The sequence below is a fragment of the Cryptomeria japonica genome, chromosome 3, assembly GCF_030272615.1.
Source record: "Cryptomeria japonica chromosome 3, Sugi_1.0, whole genome shotgun sequence".
NCBI classification, from domain to species: Eukaryota; Viridiplantae; Streptophyta; class Pinopsida; order Cupressales; family Cupressaceae; genus Cryptomeria; species Cryptomeria japonica.
This window is the reverse complement of record NC_081407.1, coordinates 333,100,800-333,125,322: the sequence shown is the minus strand read 5'-3', so window position 1 is coordinate 333,125,322 and position 24,523 is coordinate 333,100,800. Positions and strand designations below refer to the sequence as shown.

The 24,523-nt window shown below is 39.7% G+C and overlaps 1 protein-coding gene across 3 annotated transcripts in view; it reads left to right on the top strand.

Annotated features, from left to right (window-relative positions):
* The window catches only part of LOC131067212 (cell division control protein 48), a 332,369-nt gene that overhangs the window by 72,283 nt on the left and 235,563 nt on the right, over positions 1-24,523 (top strand). For all 3 annotated transcript variants that reach the window (XM_058002161.2, XM_058002160.2, XM_058002162.2), the window contains 3 exons: positions 172-376; positions 516-673; positions 789-913. In XM_058002161.2, the coding sequence (XP_057858144.2) occupies positions 172-376; positions 516-673; positions 789-913 (488 nt within the window). The remainder of the gene's footprint in view (positions 1-171; positions 377-515; positions 674-788; positions 914-24,523) is intronic.

The window sequence follows — 24,523 nt, the reverse complement described above, 5'->3', positions numbered from 1 at the left end:
TCATACACATACATTTTGGTACGGATGTGTTACAGTAACATCCTAATAACATATATCTGGTTTTCCAGATGTGTCATTACATGCCCTTGGTGCATATTTTGCAATTGTACAAGATAAAATTTAAACAAAGGCCTAAAGATCAATTCTGTTTTCTTATTTGTACTTCAACAGGTGTCAATGCAACAAGTTGTTCTTCCAGATGAGCAGAAAGAAATGCTGTTGAGGAACATTGACAACTTTTCAAAGTTCAAGAGTTTCAGAAAAGAAGTTGGTCTTGAAGATGTTATCACATATGGTGCAGGATTAGTGATTCTTCTATGTGGTCCATCAGGAACAGGGAAGACTATGACAGTTGATGCTGTTGCTCATCATCTAGGTTTGTGTTACTCTTGACTGTCATGTTCCATGTTATTTTTCCTTAAGTGTTAATAATGGCAGTGGCATGATGTGCAGAATAATGTAGGAGATTATATCAAATATTTGAAATCATATTGAATGAATTTGCATGTGGCCAGGGAAACGTGTTCTTCTTGTAGATTTTCATTCACTTGAATCAGTATTTGGGGGAAGTAAACATGACGATCATTCTGTTGATCTACGTGGACTCTTTCGCGATGTGGATATGAATGATGCAATTATATTTTTTGATGAATGTGAGGCTCTCTTTAAAAAGGTAAAAATGTCAAGAAAGAATTGCTTAAATGATTAGAACTTGCAGGAAATGACGAATTCATTTTAACTTATGTAATTGGTGCTTTATTTGCTAATGAACATGCCATTGTTTGCAGAGAGAAAGAGGTGGTGATAAATTGTTCAATGCATTGCTGACTGAGATGGAACGACATGAAGGGATTATTATGCTAGCCACTAACCGCCCTTTAGACCTTGATGAGGCAATGCATAGACGTATTACGTATATATATATCGTTCCTTTCTCAAACTTCAATTTTCATTATATTGATTTGCTAATGAGGGTTAATTTAGTAAACATTTATTTGATGTTTCCTCTCGTGATTGTACCAATGTGTCATGAGGTTCCTTGAATTTCTGATATTATATATACATAATGATTTGATGTATCTTGTTATCATCAAATCAGTAGTAATATATTGACTTGACATCTTTATATACAGACTTGTGGTCTCAAAGGTTGTTTTATTGATTTTTCTATCATTAAAAAAATCATAGTTACAACTCGGACTCGCCATGGACATGGCAAGCCGATTTTGGACGTAGACCTAGACTTGGTGAACAAAATTGGCAAAAAATTGGTAGAGTGAAAAGCCCAAGAAATTTAGAGATTCTTAAGGATTTAAAACATGTTTCTACACCTATTATTAAATAAACCTTAAAGACACAATAACATCATAAAATAGAAGCTAATTTGATCACATACACAAGTATACATCGATCACACAAGTATAAATGCAATTGTAGCTGAAGGAAATAACACTTAGATATATAAATATTGTCAAATGTATACAAAACTCATGGAATATGAAATCCATGGCATCAAAAGTTCCAAACAAATTCAAAACAAAAACTAGAAGTCTATGGCTCAGAGGATCTTGCATCCTTCCTATGAAGGCATCTAAGGTAGGCCTCAGATGATTTTTTAGCCACAATCTTTGTCTCTATCCACCTGGTCAACCCAATTGAGGTCCTCATCCCTAAAGATAGGATCCTCAACCTCAATGATGCACTTAGATTGTAGATCAACCTCCTCTAGCATGATGGGGATGGAGTCAGTGCCCAAAAATCTGTTTGTGGTGAAGACAAAGGTTGTAATGAACATACTTTAGATGATTTAATATCTCCACGGACAATCTATTCTTCTTCTTGGAGTGTATGAGATCAAACATGCTCCAATTTTGCTCAAAACCCAAAGCACTGCATGGTTTTTTTAATATGCGAATAGCAACTTGTTGACGTGTCTTTTGTACATGACAAAACACAGAATAAAATACCTAAAGGTACCTTATCCTCTCTTGAGCAAAGTTTCCCGACTGCTGAAGATCTTGCCGAAGGATCAGTCGAGACAACTCCAAGGTTCTTGTATGTAGGTTCTCTACTCGTGGATAAGCTCTCTGTGGTATGATGTGATTTTGTTGGAATCACAAGGGGACTTACACTCGATGACTTGAACGTCTGATTTGCTGGAATCGCAAGTCCTATCTACTGGTTGAGATATAAAGAAATATCAAAAGATGAAAGGTTCAGAGCGCCTACTCTAAGACCTAGAATGCGAGAAGATGGATGAACGACTAGGTGGAATCCTACTGGGCTAGGTCTCACCATCAGGCTTGAACAATTCGACACTAACTCAGTGCGATCTTCTAAGGGATGCTTCCAAATATGTCCAAATCGTACACCATCAGATGCTGATCACCATTCAAGATAATGCGTGAACAACATAGGTGCTATGATTCGGAATTAAGCTCGTTTTATGCCAGTTGACCATGCAAGGCGCTCTTATAGTCAGCAAAAGGCTAGTGGTATGGATTAGACGGATTCCACACAGGTGCATTCAACAACTTCTTTCATTCAATTTAATTATCTATCATCTAAAATGAAGATTCAACAAGAGACCATGCATATTGCAACGAAACAACACACTTCACCATAACTTCAATGAAAATGGAGTTTGTTTACAATCACTAGCAACAATTATCAATTTCTTGCCTTGTCCTCCTAATTTGCTCTAATTGCTATTCTATCAGCTGACTATTCACTATTTCTAACTATTCACCCACTATCAACTATTGACTCCCTATCGACTATTAGCTAACTATTAGCCTTTACAAATGAGGAGCCAGGGCTTATATAGTGCCCTCAATACAAATCGATGGCTTAGATCAACTTGAAATCAATGGCCGAGATCTTACAATGAAAACCCTAATTAGGGTTTGTTACAACAAACTCAACTCTGGCCAATGAAATAATTGCATTGTTTGGACACATGTCTTCTCTGGAATATTCGACCAATGGATAACCGGGGTAGGTTCATAGAAGTTTGTGTCATCTTTGATGAGTCAGGTACATTGAATCTGGACATGCTGAGGTGGACCAAACCGACTGGAGGAGTGATGACTGGGATGCCACCTTGTCTGACACTTGCAACTTGGTAGATATTCAATTTGATGATGCTGAGAACCTAACTTTAGTTAACTCTTCTGAAACTGTCTGCTTCTTCAACGAACCCTTGCTTTAACCTCCTTTGTCTTTGATGTGCAGGATGGATGGTGTACCTTTCCTTCAAATGCTGGATTGGAAGAGTTCATCCCTGATGATGCTGAACCGGAGAAGGCCGTCCTTGTTGATGCTGGACTGGAGAAGGTCGTCCTTGTTGATGCTGGACTGGAGAAGGTCGTCCTTGTCTTGGCCTGGTCTCCTTTTAACTGCAAGACAAACCAAAAGATGATTAAGGACATAATAGATTCATTTCAACATAGTATTTCACACCTTAAATCATCAACAAAAGATAATAAAATGAAGCTTGCTCAAGATTTTCCCCAGGGACAGGCCCTATAAGAATTTTGCCCTGGACCCTTTGGAAGGGTCAGGAGCGAAATTTGCTATTTTTCCCAATTTAGACCTCTTTTTAACATTATATCACAATTACCTCCTCGCCTAGCCCCAACAAGGTGAAAAATAGCAGTTTCAAAGGATTTCGCCCTGGACCCTCAGGAAGCTTCAGGAGCGAATTTTGCATTTTTGGACAAATTCCATCATGTCTCTACTCCAAAATGCCTTCTAAGGCAAGCATACGCTATCCTTCTCTTCACCAAAGGCTAGGAATCCACAAGTTGACCTTCCCCATGGGCAAACTAGGTGATTTTGGGAATTTCGCTCTGGACCCTTTGGAAGGGTCAGGAGCGAAATTCACCTTTTAGGTCACAACTCTTCATTTCCTTCACTTTAATTCATCTTGCAGGGCAAAGTAACATCATTTCAACCTCAACTACACCTTAGGACTCCAAGTCTTGACACAAGGAGGAAATAGGTGGATGAAGAATTTCACTCTGGACCCTTTGGAAGGGTTAGGAGCGAAATTCATCTTTTAGCTCAAAATTCACACTTTTGAAGGTCAAATATCTCTCCAAGGCATTCCAAATAGCTCTTCTCACCCTAGTCTAGGCCTGACTTAGCACAAAATTTGGAGGATAAGATGGTTTTTAGGATTTTCGCTCTGGACCCTTTGGAAGGGTCAGGAGCGAAAATCTTATTTTAGGCTCAATTCCTTCACATTTGATAATCATTGATAAGTCAAAGCTATTTCTAAGGACCTCTCCCATCAAAACTCACCTTAGTCAGCACTAGGCTTGGCACAAAATTGGGAAAAAAGGTGGTTTTGAGAAAATTCGCTCTGGACCCTTTGGAAGGGTCAGGAGCGAAATTCTCATTTTGAGCTCATTTCTTCATATTTGATGACTCTTGACAATTCAAGGACATGCCTAAGGACACCTCTAATCTTGACCCACACTAGACTTGGCATAAATTTGAGGGAAAAGATAGGTTTTGCACAATTTCGCCCTGGACCCTTTGGAAGGGTCAGGAGCGATTTTCCTTTCTAGCCCAAAATCATCATTTCTGGAGACAACAATCAATTCAAGGGCAATCTCAAGGGCATCTTTCACCTTGGACTAGGCATGGTTTAGCACAAACTTGAAAGGAATATGTAGATTTTAGGATTTTCACTTTGGACCCTTTGGAAGGTTGAGGAGCGAAAATCTTGTTTTAGGGTTATTTCTCCATCCTTTCAACTTCAAATCACCTCCAAGACTTAGAACACCTTGCCTTATTTCTCTCTAGGCCATAAAAATCAAAATTTTAACTTGGCTTGCAAAGAAAGTAGGTGGACTTGGGATTTTCGCTCTGGACCCTTTGGAAGGGTTAGGAGCGAAAATCTTGACTTGGCTCAATTCCTTCAACTTCAATGGTTTCTAGCAACTTGAAGTCATTCTCAGGGGCAACTCCTTTTTGATTTTACCTTAGCCCACACTTGATCTAGCACAAAGTTGATATCAAAAAGAGATTTTGAGAAAATTCGCTCTAGACCCTTTGGAAGTGTCAGGAGCGAAAATCTCATTCTTGACCAAAAATCATGATTCTTTCAACTTGAAACTTGATTGCAAGGTAAATCTCATCTATCTTCGCCCTAGGAACAAGGTTTTAAGTCCAAGAAAGGTCAAAAAGTAGGCTTGTAAGGAATTTCGCTTCACCCTTTGGAAGGGTCAGGAGCGAAATTTCCTTTCTTGGCTAAAATCTTTCATTTTCATAGCTACCAAACACTCTCAAAGGCAAGATCATGTTCATTCTCCTTCTCATCATGCCTTGGACACCAAATTTTAGCCAAACAAGGAAAGAAATGCATCTTAGGGAGATTTTCGCTTTGGACCCTTTGGAAGGGTCAGGAGCGAAAATCAAGATTTGTGTTAGATTCTTCATTTCTCCAATTCAAAAACCACCTCAAGAGGCAAAGACATGCTATCTCACTTCCATCCACGCCATAACAAACCAAGGATTGGACCTCCTTCAATGGAAAAATAGGTGTTTTTAGGAATTTCGCTGTGGACCCTTTGGAAGGGTCAGGAGCAAAATTCATCTTTTGGTCCAAAATCCTTCACATTTCAATGCTTTCAAACATTTCCAAAGGCCACAAGATGTCTATCCTACCTTTCAAGATACCCTGCAAATCAAGATTTGGTCAAACTGAGGAAATGAGCTTTAGGAGGATTTTTGCTCTGGACCCTTTGGAAGGGTCAGGAGCGAAAATTTCATTCTAGGCTAGATTACTCACTTTTCCAACTTCAAACCACCTCAAGAAGCAAACTTAGATCATTTTCCACCTAAGGAACAAGGTTTCAAGGTCAAACAAGGTAGCAAATGAAGTTTATGATGAATTTCGCTCTGGACCCTTTGGAAGGGTCAGGAGCGAAATTCTCCTTTAGGCCAAAATCTTGTTCTTCAAAATCATCGAACTCCACCTCAAGGCAAAAACATACTAGTTTATCATCCAATGTGCCTTAGAAACCAACACTTAGTCAAAATTAAGAAGGAAATGAGAGCTACAAAGATTTTCGCTTTGGACCCTTTGGAAGGGTCAGGAGCGAAAATCATGTTTTGGGTTTGATCCTTGACTTTTCCAACTCTCACCCTCTTTGGGAGGCAAACATAGATCCTTCCTCATGCATCTCCACTTAGGTCCTGACTCTTGCTGAAGGAAAAATGAGTGTTTTCAAGAATTTCGCTCTGGACCCTTTGGAAGGGTTAGGAGCGAAATTCACATTCTTGGCTAAAATCTTGACCTTATCCACCTTTACTCATCTCCTAAGGTTAGAACATGTCAAGACACCCCCAAACATGCCTAAGGAACTATGAAATTGGTCTTGACAAGTGATAAATTGAGGTGCACAAGGATTTTCGCTTTGGACCCTTTGGAAGGGTCAGGAGTGAAAATCATGTTCTTGGCCAAGATCCTGACTTCATTTTCACATTTCTTCATCCAAACAAGTGTTTTGCCTTCACAAATGCCTAGGAATGAGCTAGTTCATGACTTTGGGCAATGTAGAATGTCTTATGGAGAATTTCGCTTTGGACCCTTTGGAAGGTTCAGGAGTGAAATTCGCTTTGGAGCCTTTGGAAGGGTCAGGAGCGAAATTTGACATTTTGGTCTCTCCGTTAGGATTCATGTATGGAATATAACATTTAAGTATAAGTGAGAGTGGTTTCGGACCTCCAGGAGTTATATTGCAAAATCTAGTTTTTGGAGGATTCTTCAGTTTTCTAGACAGTCAAATTTCAGGATCAGGAAGACATTCCAGACTTAGCCAAATTTCAGGATCAGGACATTCCAAACTTAGCCAAATTTCAGGGCATTTGAAGATCACGATGACATTCCAAACTTCATCACTCACCAACTTGACCTAGCTCGGACCTTCAAGAATGATACTCACCAAGCAAGACACAATTAGCAACAAGAGCAAAACCAGGCCCTAAGGAAGACTTTCAAAGAAACCCTAATTCTGGGGCCCCAAAGACTCACCTCGGCTCAAGCAGAGCCTGCCATCCTAGTGATCCCCCTGGCGACACTTGAAAAGCAAAGGCTAACAGACAAAACACTAGAACCTAGAAAGCAAAACCCCACAAAGCGAAAAAAGTAGGGGTCCCCATTTGCGATGGGGCGATGTGTGAATATGTCACAACACAACCCTCTAAAGGTTTGGTACCTTAGCATCAAACGATATTATTATCCAACTTTAAGTTTTAAAATTTAATAATAATATAAAGAGAAATTTTTTATTGCATATTTAAACTTAAATTATGTCCTTAATATTTTTTACCCGGTTGCAATGTCATCTGATTATCTTTGCACATGTGACAAGAAAAAAGCTCTCTTTGTGCATGACTAAAGGTTTCAATCTCGTGGGCTTTTGTATTGTAACACCAAGCAACATCCGCCCTATCATTGAGTAGAGCCCCTTCAAAAAATCCTCATCCACCTTGAAATCAAAGCAGTATCGGAATCCTGGATTGAGGAAATAAGTGACTACATGTAGGGGCTTATGAAGCTCAAGGTGCTATTGCCTATCAATGATCTCCCAAATGGGACGATACTTACCCTCAACTCTTGCATAGATGGATCTAATGGCCTTCTTGGCTCTATCCATGCCTTGATATATGTAGCCCATTGTGGGTTCTCCCCATTATCAACTTGTAAACTACTAAAGGCTTAGTGAACTGAAATTATTGTGTTACGTTAAGTTAAACAAAAGTGTGAACAAAAATAAGAAAATAACTGAAAAATATGAATAAAAATTAAAACATAACGTAGAATTAGATTTTCATTTACCTTCACAATCTCCACAGTAGGTACCCAAAAGCCTGGCTCATCAAACATGCACCTCAAAGTTCCCTTTGACCAAAGCAAGGATTGTAATGTGATGAAATCTGTAGCAAATCTGGTTATGCCAAGATGAGCCAACTCCTTCTGCCTTGTGTATTGCCTCATTTGGTTGAGGACCTGTGTGTGATTATATACAAATTTACAAATGTTTATGGCCGACTCCACACATGTTTTGATCCATGGAAGCTTGCCAAAATCCTCCAATATGAGGTCAAGGCAATGGGCAACACATGGAGTCCAAATTAATGTTGGGTGCTTCTCCATCAATAGTTTACCTACAGCAACCTAATTTTATGCATAATATGTCACCACTTGCACCACATTCTCTTCACCCATCTCAGCTAGGACTTTCTCTAAAGCTTCACAAAGGAATGTGACTTTTTTTGCATTTCTTGAAGCATCAGTTGATTTGATGAATACGATGCCTCTTGAAAAAGAAACAAAATCAATGATTCAATAAAGCTTAAATTAAAAATATTACTAATTAAACTAATGCATTGAGGGAAGCACATTCACTTGAGGAAGAAACAAGAAAATTCAACAATGTCCTATTTCTTCTATTAGTCCAACCATCAGTCATGATGGTGTAACCCTTCTTCCTCCATATCAACCATTGCTCCTCTATTGTGGCTTTACATCAGCCACCTTTTGTGTCAAAATCGGGCCCTTTATGTTATCTTCACTAAGGGCTTTGAACCCCACCTACAAATAGTAATGGCATCAACCATATTTGCCAATAAGGAGACCTAACACATGTCACAAATAAATTAAATAAAATAAGTATTGTAAAATTTAGAGTTTACATTTGAATTCGACATATGTCTAAATATAAAAATTTAAGAGAAAGAATCAAGCTATAAATTTTAAAATGATCAAACAAAAAAGAATTACTTGTCCGCATGGAATGGAATGGTGCAATAGTACCAAAAGTGACCAATTGCACGTTTAGCTGCATCATGTATGTCCTTGGTCCAACTAATGCTTGCAATCGACTATTGGGAACTAGGAGTAAAGCATGGCAAAAAAGTTGAATCCATCCTATATTTATGGATTCTAGATCCAAGGCTAACATTGTTACCGTCATTGGCACTAGGGTTAGCACCAACACCAGCAATGCCACCAACATTAGCATTACTAGATCTAGCACCTAAAGAAGGACAAAATGGAGGCATGGAAGTAGAATCTCGATTATCACCAGTGCCTTCCATCTCTTATTTTTGCCTCTTTTTCATTCCTTTTTGCAGCTGAAATGTTTCTAATTGCACTTGCACCTCACGAATAACGTTAGCAACCGCTTGTGGGCATTGCATAGCATCATGGGTGGGTATGTGTGCAAGATGGTATTTTAACCTATTAGTGCCTCCTCTTTGATAAATTGTTTTGCAATAAGAATAGTTTACCTCTTGTTTTTTTTCCTAGGGAAATGTTCAATATGTTTCCAACATGGGTCCCTTCTAATTGGTGTGAAAAAGATAAAAATCTCAATGCCGTTGTAGTAACATATAAATACAAAAAAATCAACATTTGTGAATTGTGATTTATAATTATTAAACTACTACAAAAAATGTAGGGTTCGGAACAAGAAAATTAGATTTTTCTCACAAAAAACCCCTGGGGGTTGTTAAAATAAATTCAAAGACACCTAGGGTTCTTTGATCAAGTAAAATAAAATAGAAAGAAGAAATGAAATGCAAATAAAAATGCAATTTTTGGTAAAAAAAAAACAAAAAAACCTTCAAAATTGAAGCTTACCTTTTAGATCAAACTTGAAATCAATTAAGAACTCCTTCCAATTGTTGGTAGACATCTCTTGATGCAGCAAATGATCTACAAAGCTGCCCAAATGCGATTCAACAATGGATTTTTGCTCTACCTCCTTGCTAGTTGCCCTACAATGCATTCTAACTTTTGCTCACAACACTCTCTTCTCCTTCTATTTTGCCTTCAAAATGAAATGATATTGCTTTTAGGGTACAGGGTCAAACATAAGTGAAACAATAGCAACTTAAAACCTTTAATTTTATGCTATGTAACACTTTACTTGTCCCTACCGCATGATAGAGTCTAGGCATCGAGCCTTACCTAGACTTGGCGAGTCTATCGAGCCTCTGGACTATGCGAGTCTTCACAAAACTCAGTCGTGTTTGAGTCTGGGGCCCGTAAATTCACTAACCATGACTTACCGAGTCCAGACAAGTCTTGTTATAGTGATAGAAATATTGTCAAGTTGGTCTTATTGTCTTAGGGTTTTCCTTCTAGTTGTGTATATACAGGTCAAGCCCACCATTTTCTAAGGTGACATGTATAAGTCATGTTGTGAGGTCTTCACACATCGCCCCATCGCAAATGGGGATCCCCACTTTTTCTTGCTTTCTAGGTAGTGTTTGATGTCCTTAGCTATTAGCCTTTGCATTCGAAGGGGAATATATGGTCAGGAAGCCAGGAGTCAGGTGAATAGCCTTGTGTGAAATGTGAAGTAAGCTTGTAAAGTCTAGATATCATGAGAGTCAATCATGAGTGAAGAAAGATTGCTAGTTAGAGGGTCACTTCAAGTACTCTTCTTGAGGAGTGAACTTCAATTCATGCGCATCCGTTGTAGAGTGAACTTCTTATACCTCTCCTATAGAGCAAAAATTCATCCCAAGACTACATGATGAGCATTGCACGATGCATCAAAGTTAAGAGAGTGAGCGAAAGAAAGCAAAGTTGAGTCAGGGCCTTCACTTTAGGAACATGACCTCAATAGCATACTTCATTATCATCACTTTTGGAGCGAATTCCTTTGAAAAGCCTTGTAGTGATTGAATGAAGATAGTGAGCATGGTTTTGATTTGAGATCACCTCTTCTTGGGACCAAAGCAAACTTCACGAGTTCCATGATAGGAGTGAATTTCGCATTCATGAGGAAAATTTGACATGTTTTTGTTAATGAAGACCTAAAAAACCTAAGGATTGAGTTCATGTAGCAATGAAGTGATTGAGAGGAAAGTTCGTTTTAGTTTGAAATTAACTTCATGAGTTGCACTTTTGGAGTGAACTTCATGACTTGCACTTTTGGAGCGAACTTCATGACTTGCACTTTTGGAGCGAACTTTATGACTTGCACTATTGGAGCAAACTTCATGTTTGAAAGATTTGGAGCAAACTTCATGTTGGGGACATTGGAGCGAACTTCATGACTTGGCAATTTGGAGCGAACTTCATGACTTGGCAATTTGGAGCGAACTTCATGAACTGGCAATTTGGAGCGAACTTCATGACTTGGCAATTTGGAGCGAACTTCATGAACTGGGAATTTGGAGCGAACTTCATGACTTGCACTTTTGGAGTGAACTTCATGACTTGCACTTTTGGAGCGAACTTCACCTTCAAGTCTACATGAGAAAAATTGAGAGTAGAGGAGTGAAGGATGTTTGATAGCACTTACCTTGAATGGATTCAATTTGAAATGAACTTCACAAACTCAACAACGCAAGCGAACTTCATGAGTTAAGAAATTGGAGTGAACTTCATGAGTTGAGAAATTGGAGCGAACTTCATGTTTGAGAGATTTGGAGCGAAATTCTTCATGTTGAAAGTGGAAGAATGAGGGAAATTTGAGAGCACTTACTTCACGTTCAAACGTTCAAGGGAAAACTTCATGAGTTTGAAGATTGGAGCGAATTTCATGAATGTGCACACATGAACGAATTTTAATTTCATGAACTGGGAAATTGGAGCGAACTTCATGAGTTGAGCTTTTGGAGCGAACTTCATGAGTTGAGAAATTGGAGCGAATTTCACGAGTTGAACATTTGGAGCGAACTTCATGAGTTTAGGAAATGGAGCGAATTTCATACAAGCGAACTTCATGAGTTGAGAAAGATAAGTGAACTTAATAAGCAAGGTGAGAGAAACAAACTTCATGTGCACGCCACTTATAGTGATCTTCATGCTCAAGCCCACATGAGCGAATATCAACTTCATGAATCAAGCTACATGAGCGAATTTTAACTTCATGTTTGAGATAAGCAAACTTCATGTAGGGGGCTTCAAGGTAAAATTCCAACTTTACAAACCAAGGGATATGAATGAACTTCAAGAATTAAGACATGAGTGAACTTCATGAATTGACCTACATGAGCGAACTTCACAATTTGAAGGATATGAGCGAACTCCACAAATTGAGCTTCAAGAACGAATTTCAAATAAGTGAACTCTACTCCATGTATTCTCAATAGAGGCGAAGTTGCAAGATTTGGAAGAGCCATTTTGAGTTGAGGGAAAATGAAGGAGAACAAGTTCAAAAGACAAGGGCAACTTAATGAACATCAAGGGTGGAGTAAACTTCAAGAACTCCTCTCTAAGAGCGAAAAACAACTTCAAGTGTCCCTTCATGAGGGCGAATTTTCTTTATATGCTGTTATTAAACCTATATATCAATTGTATTTGATACTTGTTTGTTTTGTAGGAGACGAAGAAAGAAATCAAGGAAATCGCATTGGAGAAGGGATGAAACAAATCGCTTGAGGATCAAATTTCAACATCAAAATTAAGATGCAAGGAAGATATCCTCAAGGGAACTTCATAGACAAATACAAGAAAGTGATTACACAAGATGCATTCACTTACATAAAGACATGATCTACAACATCAATGACATGAAGGGAGTCACAAGAGAAGGAATTCCGAAAGAAAAAGACAATGTTGACATCAAGAGTTCGTTCCAAGGCACATCGATACTTCAAAACCAAGATCTATACCTTGCACCTCCATGTTTGAAGCCCTCAAGAGGACAGTTTCAGAAGAGTTAATCAAAGTTAGAAGATCATTGTCATCATCGCTGAAGCTGGATAATGTTGAGCATCAAGAAATTTTCCTTCATGATGATCTATCAAGCTTACAAAGTGTGAGTTGAAGTGGCATCCTAGTCATCATCCCAGTCACCACTTACCAATCAGGGAATGTCTACCTCAGCATGTCTTGATTCAATGTACCTGACTCGCCAGTGATGGCACAAACTCCGAGGCACGTACCCTTGTTATCTATTGGTCATGCCAAAGTGTTGTAATCATTTCATTGGCCAAATTGAGTTTGTTGTAACAAACCCTAATTAGAGTTTTCATTGTAAAATCTTGGCCATTGATGGAGATTCAATCCTAGCCATTCATTGTAAATGAGCTCTCTATAAAAGCTCAGGCTCTTCATTTGTAAAGGTTAATAGATAGCTAATAGTTAATAGCAATAGAAGAATAGATAGTTTTGGAGAATAGAATAACAATTAGAGTAGAGTAGGAGGAGAAGGCAGAAATTGTTGCCTAAGTTGTAAATGAACTCCATTCTCATTGAAGTTATGGTGAAGTGTGTTGTTTCTTTACAATGTGCATGGTTTCTTGTTGGACCTTCATGTTAGATGATAAATAAATTAAATTGAATGGAGGAATTTGTTGAATGTATTCATGTGGAATCCACCTAGTCCATAGCACTAGCCTCTTGCTGATTGTAAGTGTGCCTTGTGTGATCAACTGGAATGATATGAGCTTAAATTCAAATTGTTATGCATCCATTGTTTATGCGTTAACTTGAATGGTGAGCAATGTTTGATGGTAATGATTTGAAAATCTTCGAAATATCCTTAGAAGATTGCATCGAGCTTGTGTCAAATTGTTTAGGTTGATGGCGAGACCTTGCCCAGTAGGATTCCATCTAGTCATTCACTCATCTTCTTACATTCTAGGCTTTAGGAGTAGCGTAGACTTCTCAAACCCCAGCTCTTTTGCTCTTTTTTATCTTCCAATTGAGTAGATAGGACCTAAGTTCTAGCAAATCAAGCATTCAGGCATTGAAATGTAAGGCCCCCTGTGATTCCATCATAATCACATCAACCAACTGAACTTATCCACACGTAGTGACCCTACATTCATGAACCTTGGAGTCTTCTCAAGTGATCCTTAAGCTAATCTTCAACATTTGAGAGATTTTGTTCAAGAGAGGATAAGATACTTTTGGGTATTTTATTCTATGTTCGCATGTGCATAAAAAACACATCAAAACAGCCCTAAGGGTCAGTTATTTGAGACATGGATGTATTATTTCATGGATGAAATCACTTCAGCAACCAAGTTATTCAACTGGTCCCGCATAATCAGTGATAACCTTCATGAACTGTTGATGAACCTAGAAAGGACAAATACATTCCACATGAATTCTTACATAATTTATCTGCTAGCTGCAACCTACAGATATTCAAGATTGATTTGCAAAGGCATAATAGGTGGTGAGAATGAATTCCGATCATATGGTTGTTATCCTCAGCTGCAGCTTAAGGAGAAAAGTTTTCGAGCCTATGACGCATTCCTGATGTACATAACAAGAACACTACAAGGAGGTACTCATAACAGACTTTCTCATGAATCTAAAAGTGTGATCAGCCGATATGGATCCTGGTTTATCCAGTTTCCGATGTTCACCTATATCAAAATCCAAGGTTTCACTGGCCGCCCTTACCGATTGCCAATTTACCCAACCAACAGGATGGTCTTGCTGGAGGTTCTCAGACAATTGGAAACATATCAGAGTTTCAAAAGACTAAGGCAGAAGGCAGCCATATCTTTTCCGTTCTTCATTGGAAATATGGAAGAATCTTGTTCAACTGCACAGGCAGCTGAAAGTACTAGGCTTAAGATGCAGTGGTACCCTTTCACCTTCTACCAATCCAGAACCAATTATGATCCTCACAATAACATCATATCAGTAAAGGAGGAAAGATTCAAACATAAAATAGATATAGAAGATTTCTGGGCAAATGCTGCTGATGAGTATGAAATCAGGAAAAGGTTATATTCCAAGCTATCTGTAAATTTCATCAGAGAAACTCAACCTTTTCTCGTACCAGATCAGTTAGAAGGTAATGGACAACATGCTCAACTTGGTTTTGATGAGCATGCACCTCTTCCTCCTATCAAGTGGTTAGAGCCAGATCATGCAGACTTAACCACCCTAATGCGGCTAGTCATGAAATATACCAGGTGGTGGGTTAATCAGCAGTGTCACAGGCTGAAGAAGAAGAATATAACTTTGACTTATAGTCTAATGGGAGTAGCAGAAGGATATTCTTCAAATGAAGAAGCAACACAAAATGCCAGACCAAGCAAGAATGCTAAAAGGAAGCGGAAGGCAGTTGAGAATGAAGAACCTGCTCAGAAGAAGCAGAGGATAGAACCATCTCGTTCCGCCAAATCAAGGAATGAAAAATACATATTTAATATTGATGAGTCATTGGCTGAAATAGAAATTCCTTCTTTAGTTCACAAAGAAAATGTAGAATCAGTCCATCGGGAAGATGAACAGCCACCATGTCCTACTGACATAGAAATCCTAGAATCAGAGCATGACATAGATATTGAAGAGGAAGATTTTCAAGAAGGGATGATTTCTGCTCTCTGGGGAATTGCACGTGATGTAGAAACAAAGGATGACCAAAAGGTAGAAGGCATCGAGCAGCCCACTGTTTCTGAATGGCTAAAGGAGAGCTTGAAGATGAATACACCAGTAGTAGAAGAACAAGAAGATGATGACATGGCATATTTCTTGGCCAGATTAGAGCAAACTGCTGTGAAGAAGCCAGCCAAGAGATTTTCTATCATCCAGAGAGATGAGATAGGCAACCGCACAGTGCATATAGCTATGGCCAAGGTGAACAAAGCAAAGGGAGACATTGCTCCTCATAAGTTTGAGATCACCACTTTTGACTTAGGTGCAAGCACAAAGGCCCAAGTAAAAGAGGACTTAGACAATTTAGTTGCATCCATGAAGGCAAAACTGGATGAGGAGACAAGAAAAATGAACATCAGAGAGAAGTTGAGCGGTTGGAAGAATATATTCGGTAGCTGGCCACTAAGCCGCTTAATCAAGCCAACCTAGAGGTTCTCTCACTTTTAGATTCGCAGCAGGTAGTCAAAGGTTCCGAAGAGGATATGCAATGACAACCAGAGAAATCAGGGACTAGATAGAAAGTACAAAAGAAGAAGTAGTCAAGTTCATGGAAGGAATATCATTAGCATATGAGCAAGCTTCTTCTTTGCTTTCCAGGATTGACAACATGGCAGAAATGTGGGCTGACTTCCACGATGTCCAAGAAAGAATCATTCTGTGCCTTCGAGAACAAGGAATATCATCCCAAGAGTTGGATGATCAGAAGATAATTGAAGTAGGGGCTGCTTATGATTTCCATAGTTGGCACTGGACATTGGTTGCATGGAATGAGGTCTTGGAAAAGGTGAAGATTGATGCTGATAAAATAGAAGAACAGATAAGGGCCATTCAAGACAAGATTTTCCTTATAGTTGCATAAATACTTGAGAAAGAAACCATCCGAGAAAGGGATATGCAGTTGGAGAATCTGAAGATCAGAACACAAGACATCTTCTTTGCCATCACAGGACTGGTCTTCAAGAGCAACTTGGCTAGAGCATCGAACCTCCTTTCCATCAGAGATGCCTTTCAGAAGCAGCAACTAGATTGGGAATTCACCTTTGCTCTTTGTGCAGATGACTTAGAAGGATTGGAATTCAAGGTCAACCTGTTGCCACATGTCACGATGGAGGAAGTGGACCAAATTGTGTCCAAGTTCAATGAATATCAAAAGAAAGGGATACAATCCTAAAAATAGCATCTTGCACCACTTATCTCTTTAGTAATTAATCTTTGATATTATTTTGGGAAACTCTATCTAGGGTTGGGTTGTTTAGATCTCAGCCGTTGATCTTAGATCAATCTCGGCACCGTTTATTTTTCTTTTAAAACTCTATATAAACCCCCATTCTCTCATTTCATTGGGTGGTAGAGAGATTTATGAAATTGTTGCACGGAGCTATTTGAGTAATAAAATATTCATTATCAGTATCGTTTTGAAATCTTTTTATTGCTAAATGGTTGCATGGTTACATATTCCCTTCAACAATTAGATTAGATTTGCTTAAGTAATTTGTTTTAAAGTTGTTAGATGAATGATAGATCTCAGCCGTTGATCTTAGATCTGATAAGTATTGATTGGTCAAAGTTAGCTTGAGCTTTTAATATGGATGTTTAACTTCTACTTGGAATGATATTGTTCAATTGTTAGTATTCTTTCTAAGTGTGAAAATCTTAAGTATAACCCTAGAAGATTACACTCACTTTGCGTAGTTGTCCTAGTGTGGCGAAACAAAGCGTCATTACCAGTTTCACCCAATCTTTATCGTCTCTTGAGCTCATAGGAATAGCTTAGGAATCACATAGAATCCCTGAACCCTCATCCTTTTTATTTATTTATAATCCTAAACCAAAAAATCCAAAAACATAGAGCATAAATTGTCAAATCTGCCTAAGTTCAACTCGTGAATGATACCAGTTGATAAGCGTAAGTCCCCCTTGATATTTTCAGCAGACACTACCCAAGAAGCTATCCCACTAAAGTCGCTTGTTCGCTGTAATGTCCCCGATATAATTAAATAGTCAATTTAAATAATTTATTGTATGGCTGCGTACTTCATAATATATTTTGGGCCCCTTTTATTAATTAGTTAGTTATAAACTTTTTTGGTGTCAGCTCGTTTGTAACCCTTTGAGAAACTTCGTGGAGCCCATATTTATGGCCGAGTTAGTCATTGTTGTAGGTATGCAAATTTGGTATTTCTCTTGTTTCTGCGAATTCTAGTTGGAGTTCTGTTGTCCACCATTTCGGAGGTGAAAGACCCTCCTATTTGGTATCCTCAGTTTCGGTGGGATTCATCCCTCACCCTATTCTGCTCTATTCTTAGTTCGACATTATTGAAATCTGGTATTATCATTATTAATCTGAAGTGCTATCTTGCCTTGGTTACTTTTTGTTCATCATTTCTTCTCGACGCAACACACCATCTCTGTGACCTTGAACTATATTACTTCTGGCAATTATATTATCGACGAAGGCAAATACGTAGCGAAAGGTTGTGTAGGTGTAAGGCACGTCGAAGAAGGAGAGAAGCCACCGTATGGGTGACCCTAGTCACCGTACGACTACCAGACACGGGTGACCCCAGTCACCATATGAGTGACCCTAGTCACCGTACGGCTACCAAGCCACCGTACAGGTGACCCTAGTCATCGTACGACCCCCAAGACACGGGTGCCCCTAGTCACCGTACGCCCACCCAACACCGTACAAGTGACTCCTAGTCACCGAATGGCCACCCAACCACCGTACGGGTGTCCCTGCCACCATACGGTAGATCAGCCTTTCGGCACCATACAGGTCCAAAACATTACAGTGGTATCAGAGTTAGTGATCTTGCCAGCTTGTCGGGTAGTGGATGCAGGTGTACACCAAAAGGAGGTACCGTTCTGTCGGTAGAATGGGGGAACCACAGGATCCTACCAAGGAAGTTATGGCACTGTTAAGGGAGCTAACTAGAAGCCAAACTCAACTCAATGAAACAATGATCAGAGGGGAACAACGACAAAAAATCATGGAGGATACATTGCGACAATTGGTCGTAGGTAAAACAAATGGAGATCAGGCGATAATTCGATCACTGGAAGGTCAAACCCACAACGCTCCCATTTTCGGCCACTGATGCCGACATTTCCCCGGAGAACAGAAGCACCCCGCGGGGATCTAGAGGCCACTTTCTAGGATCTGCAAGAACAGCTGAATCAAGATTGGAAGGATGTAAATCTCGAGGGAGACATATCCTTCAAGGATTATGTTGAACTCCGGATGAAATACTCGGGCGGTAGAAGTCGTGGCTACTACAACTATGATATCAAACGAAAGGTTGGTAAGATTAATTTGTCATCCTTTGATGGGATCGGAGCAACCTCGGCACAAGCTTGGGTACAAAAAGCAGATACCTACTTCCAGCTCAACCCGATGCCTAAAGATGAAGCTATCAAATTTGCAACACTTCACCTCGAAGGAGTTGCTCACGAATGGTGGCATCATGGAATGGTCACCCTCGGCCATGATCAAATAATTTCATATGCCGAATTCACGGAGAGGCTTATAGACCGTTTTGACGGAAAGGACCCCGAACTCAACTTCAAGGAATTGGCTCAATTAAAGCAATCTAGGCTTGTGGACAGTTACATTGCAGAATTCTAGAGACAATCCATGTTAGTAACGGATATCTCAGAGAGGAGATTGGTGGTTCTATTCATGGATGGATTGATGGAACCACTGAAGGGTTGGGTAAAAGGGTTCAATCCCAACACACTCTCTGAAGCGATTAAGAAGGCGTGTTACATGGCGACCTCATCTTCTTCCTCTGAGAGTTACTCGCATGACAAACCACCCCTAACCCTGAAGAAGCCATCATTAGACGAAGCCACAAGGCAGGAACTCAAGAGAAGGAAACTCTTCTTTACCTGCAAGGAGCCGTCGGGACTAGGGCACCGATGCTTAGCCATTGAAGTGGTGTCCGACAGCGAAGAAGAGAATGAAGAAGAGGGTCAGCAAAGCATGGGGGAGGCTAAAGAAAACGTAGATCGTGTAGAGAGAATATCCACACTGGGTGACCCTAGTCACTGTCAGCCCCTTTGAAACAAATCCGATAAGTCAAAATAGATATTAAAGGATTAATATAAGTTATAGATTGATCAAATGTGTAAGACCAATAGGCCATTCACACATTTGATCTTGTTGAGTCGGCCTGTAGGATTTCTACTGATGCTATATAATCAACACTCCCTCTTAGCTAGGGAGGAATTCTTCTTAATCTCTACAAGTCACATCACCTCATCGTGATGACTAACATAACGACTACTCTCGTGTGAATGAAAGAAGCTTATCACCTCATTGTGATAGCATATCACCTAATCGTGATGTTTGACCACAATGGCTACTCTCAAAGGGTGAATACACACAAATGCTAAGTCATGGAGTCTCTCACATGATATCCACCATACCTACTTGCAGAGGGTGGAACAAGGGCTGACACCTCAAACTTCTCTCACAGAGAAGAATGCACAACAAGGGCTGATACCTCAAACTTCTCTCACATAGAAGAATGCATAACAAGGGCTGAAACCTCAAACATATCTCACAGAGAAGAATGCACAACAAGGGCTGAAACCTCAAACTTCTCTCACAGAGAAGAATGCACAACAAGGGCTGATACCTCAAACTTCTCTCATAGAGAAGAATGCATAACAAGGGCTGATACCTCAAACTTCTCTCACAGAGAAGAATGCATAACAAGGGCTGAAACCTCAAACTTCTCTCAGAGAAAAATGAATTAACAAGGGATTGCACCTCGAACTTCTCCTCACAGAAAAGAACTCATTAACAAGGGATTTCACCTCAAACTTCTCTCTCTCAGAGAAGAACTCATTAACAAGGGATTGCACCTCGAACTTCTCTCTCACAGAGAAGAACTCATTAACAAGGGATTGCACCTCAAACTTCTCTCTCTTAGAAAAGAACTCATTAACAAGGGCTTTCACCTTAAATTTCTCGATCACAGAGAAAAATGCATTAACCACATCTTCATGATGACGTGGCTCCCTCTGAAGCTGAAATGTCAGGCTCCCTTTGAAGCTGAAATGTTTTGCTCCCTTTAAAGCTGAAAAACAAGCTCCCTTTGAAGCAAATATCAACCTTCTAACCTCTTCGTCCAAGGTTACTTCTGACGATATGTTAGACTCCCTCTGAATGCTGATTCTTCCTCTGCAAAGAAATACAAGCAATCTTCCTTCCTTGAATAGATATTCGTCAGTGCCTGATCCTTGGGTAGAGTGACCGCCAATGAAAAGCATAATTCTGGCAGCAGTACCAGACACACAAACCCCAACCAACCCCGCGGCCATGCTGAGAGCAGTGCCAGTGCAACGTGCAGCTCTTGCATCCGTTTGTGCCGCCCATGGATCCTTCTACAACGCTTCTAAAACCAAATTCAAAGTGAATTCACAGTGGGAAGCTGGCAACAAGAATCGGGCAATGCTCTGAGCAGAGAGGCCATCCTTGACGTTGACTACATTGTCAACAAATTTGTAGATAGCGTCAAGCGTTCTATCAATCTGTTGCCGGAAATTAGGATTGGGAGCAATACTAGACATACTGAGCCAATAATGCCCGACCATGCAGCCCTCGTCCGGATTGGCAATCGAACCAGCCTCAAGCCCTTCCAAGGCCTTAAAAGTGCTTTGAAACTTGGGTTCCATCGACTCCACGAATTCATCCGTAAACCCCATTCGGCTGACATCGATATACAATCTGAGCTCCTTGTGCTGATAAAGCCAATCCAAGTACCTATAAGCACATTTCAAAGGATTTTCAATCCTTGCAGTAGATATCAAACCGACAAGCACTGGAGAGGTTCACACAGGCAAAAAGAGCTACATTTGATCAAGTGATTGAGTCTGAGAGGAAGAAGATTAATGAAAAGTTAAAATTGACAGATAATGCATTAAGACGGTGTACTAATATCTACAGAGTATGCTGTAATACAGGTTTGCTCATAGCTGAGACAGATAAAAAGATTAAGGATGTTCAGGAGGAGATTGCAGGTATAGCAAATTCTTTTGATGGATTGAATTCATTAAATACATCTATAGATGGTCAGATTTTGGTTTTGGAAGCCCAAGTTTTTGTTCTTGAGAAAGAAAAAGAAAAAATCATAAGGAGAGCCAGAAGTCGTAGAGGTTTGGTGAGTCCCCGATTGGATTCATTAAGTGTACATAAGGAGTGTATAGATCTGGCTGATAAGCCCACACCGACAGAGCTTAATGGGAAAGAGTCATTTGCCCATATGCTAAATGGACTTGTATCTATTTTTGACACTTTCAAATTAGGTTGGGATACCTATCTTGAGCTATTGGAGAAGGGCTATCCGGATATTTTCAAATACATCCAACTCCGGTAAGGTATATTGAGACATATTCATTGTACAGTCTTTCATTCTTCGTCCCGGTTTTTGGTATTCTTTTTGGTATTTTTGATGGCATTGATGTCAAAGGGGGAGTGATATAGATGTGAAAAAAAAAAAGGGACTTGTATATACATTAGGAGGAGTATAGGTGAAAAATTATGGAGGTATGGAGTATTTTGTATTGATGGATATTCAGCTCAGGGGGAGTAGGCTCAGGATGAAACCGATAGATGGAAACCATGACCATTTTTCACATGAGTGTTGCCATCAATGCCAAAGGGGAGATTGTTGGCAATTGACACTCAATTGGTTGGTTTCACTATGTTGTCATTGATGGCAACATGGCAACTTGTTCCGGCTTCATATTTTGGTTCATTTGTGTACGGACAGGCACTTCATAGAAACTTCACTGACACTGACACCGACAGGTTGGAAGGAATTCTTTGGATACCGACAATGCAGGCCGACATGGTTTAAAATCAGGTTATCGTTATTGGAGGCCAACATCTTTTGGATCCGACATCAGCAATTGTTTTTGATATTCATGTATTTATGCTATTGAGTTAACATGTATATTCATATTGTAATTATATTTGTAAGCGGAGATAAGGCATGATGAATTGTAAAGGGTTATTCCGGTATAGGGTTAAGGGTCTCAAAGCGGAACAGACAGAGCTTAACCGAAATTGTATTCAGGCATAGAAGATGCTATATTTGTAGTTCAATCATTTCTCCGGATTGTAGTCTGGAGTTGTATGTAGTCAGTGAGGCTCCTTTTGTGATTGAGTAGTGTCCTCTAGGCTGTAAGCCTTCTTGCAAGTGTAGGCCCCTATATTTTGTAATATCTTTTCATATGGTCAGTGGATTGATATTGTGGGTCACAAATCCCATTGTGGTTTTTCCTCTTTGAGGTTTTCCACGTATAATTCTGTGTGTTATGGTATTCATTTATGTGATTGGCTTATTGGTTGCTTTACTTCTATCAATTCTATATGTACCGGTATACCGGTTGATGTATGCATGTTTTAATAAGGGTAAAATTGATCATTCTGGTAGAACACTGATTCACCCCCCTTCTCAGTGTTCTTGGATTCCAACATATCTTTCTTCCTGAATCTGACCATCCATAATCTCGCATGCGAACTGATTCTTAGAATACTCAATTAAAAGTTGAGACTTCCGATCTGCTGAAATCTCACTCGTGGAGAAAAGTGTAGCAACTGTAGACCTCTTGGATAATACATGAGCAGCAACGCTGTTCTTCCCTTTGACATACTCAATGTCAAAATCATACGCCTATATTTTGCTGACCCATTTTTGTTGGCACTCATTAATCTCTTTCTGCTTCGAGAAGTATTTCAAACTGTTGTGGTCAGTCCTCACCACAAACTTCCCACCTACCAAGTACTGACGAAACTTCGCCAAAGCATGCATAATGGTGAGCATCTCCCTGTCTTAGGTGGAATGCAATCTCTCAATATCCCTCAATTTCCTTCTCTCATAGGCAATGGGATGATGATTCTGGATAAGAACCGGTCCAATACCCTCTCTTGATGTGTCACACTCTAACACAAAGGGTTGAGATAAGTCTGGAAGAGTTAGAACTGGACAAGTGCTCATGACCTTCTTGAGCCTATCAAATACAATTTGTGCCTTTTCAGTCCATCTAAATGCGCCCTTACATGTGAGATCTGTCAAAGGATCTGCAAGCTATGAATACCTCTTCACGAACCTCCTGTAGTATCCACATAAGTGTAGGAAACCCTGCAAGTCAGTAATGTTCTTAGGAGTGGGTCAATCAAGAATTTCCTGAATCTTCTCCTGATGTACCTTGACCCCATCAATGCCAATCACATGCCCCAAGTACAAGATCTTGGTAAGTCCAAACTCACATTTGGAAATCTTGGCAAATAGAGACCGTACCTCCATAATGCCAAGTACCTCATCCAAATGCCTCATGTGTTCCTCCCAAGTCCTACTGTATATCAATATGTCATCAAAGAACACAAGCACATACAACTATTTATTGAATATATGGTTCATACATGATTGGAATGTGGAAGGTGCGTTAGTAAGGCCAAATGGCATCACCAAGAACTCATAGTGCCCATAATGACAACAAAGTGTTGTCTTATGTATGTCCTCATCACGAACATGTATCTAATGGTACCCCGATTGAAGATCAATCTTCGAGAAATACACTACACCATGAAGCTCATCCAATAACTCATCTATGCGAGAAATAGGATACCTATTCTTGATTGTTTTGTTATTCAATGCATGGTAGTCAATGAACATGCGCTTAGTTCCATCCTTCTTCACCAAAACTACAGAAGAAGCAAAGGGGCTAGAACTACGCCTTATATGTCCCAAATCCAAGAACTCATGAATAGCCTTCTCTATCTCATCCTTAAATGCCTTAGGATGACGATAGGGAGTAGTGATGACGGGCTTGGCACCCTCCTCAAGCTCTATCACATGCTCAAAACCACGATCCGGTGGTCTACTAGGAGGAATATCACCGAATACAACACCATGTTTAGCCAACACTGCTTGGACATCAATATGAAACGGCTTCTCATCAGGTGAAGTAGGTGATTTGGACGAAATGAAACACTGTGCCACCTAAGCAATATCATTATGTCTAAAGAGAGACTCCATCCTATGTGTTGAAACTACCCTAGGCCCTCCATGTGAAAGAGCCTTCAGCACAACCTTCTTGCCATCAGCCATAAACTTTAACTCCATCCTC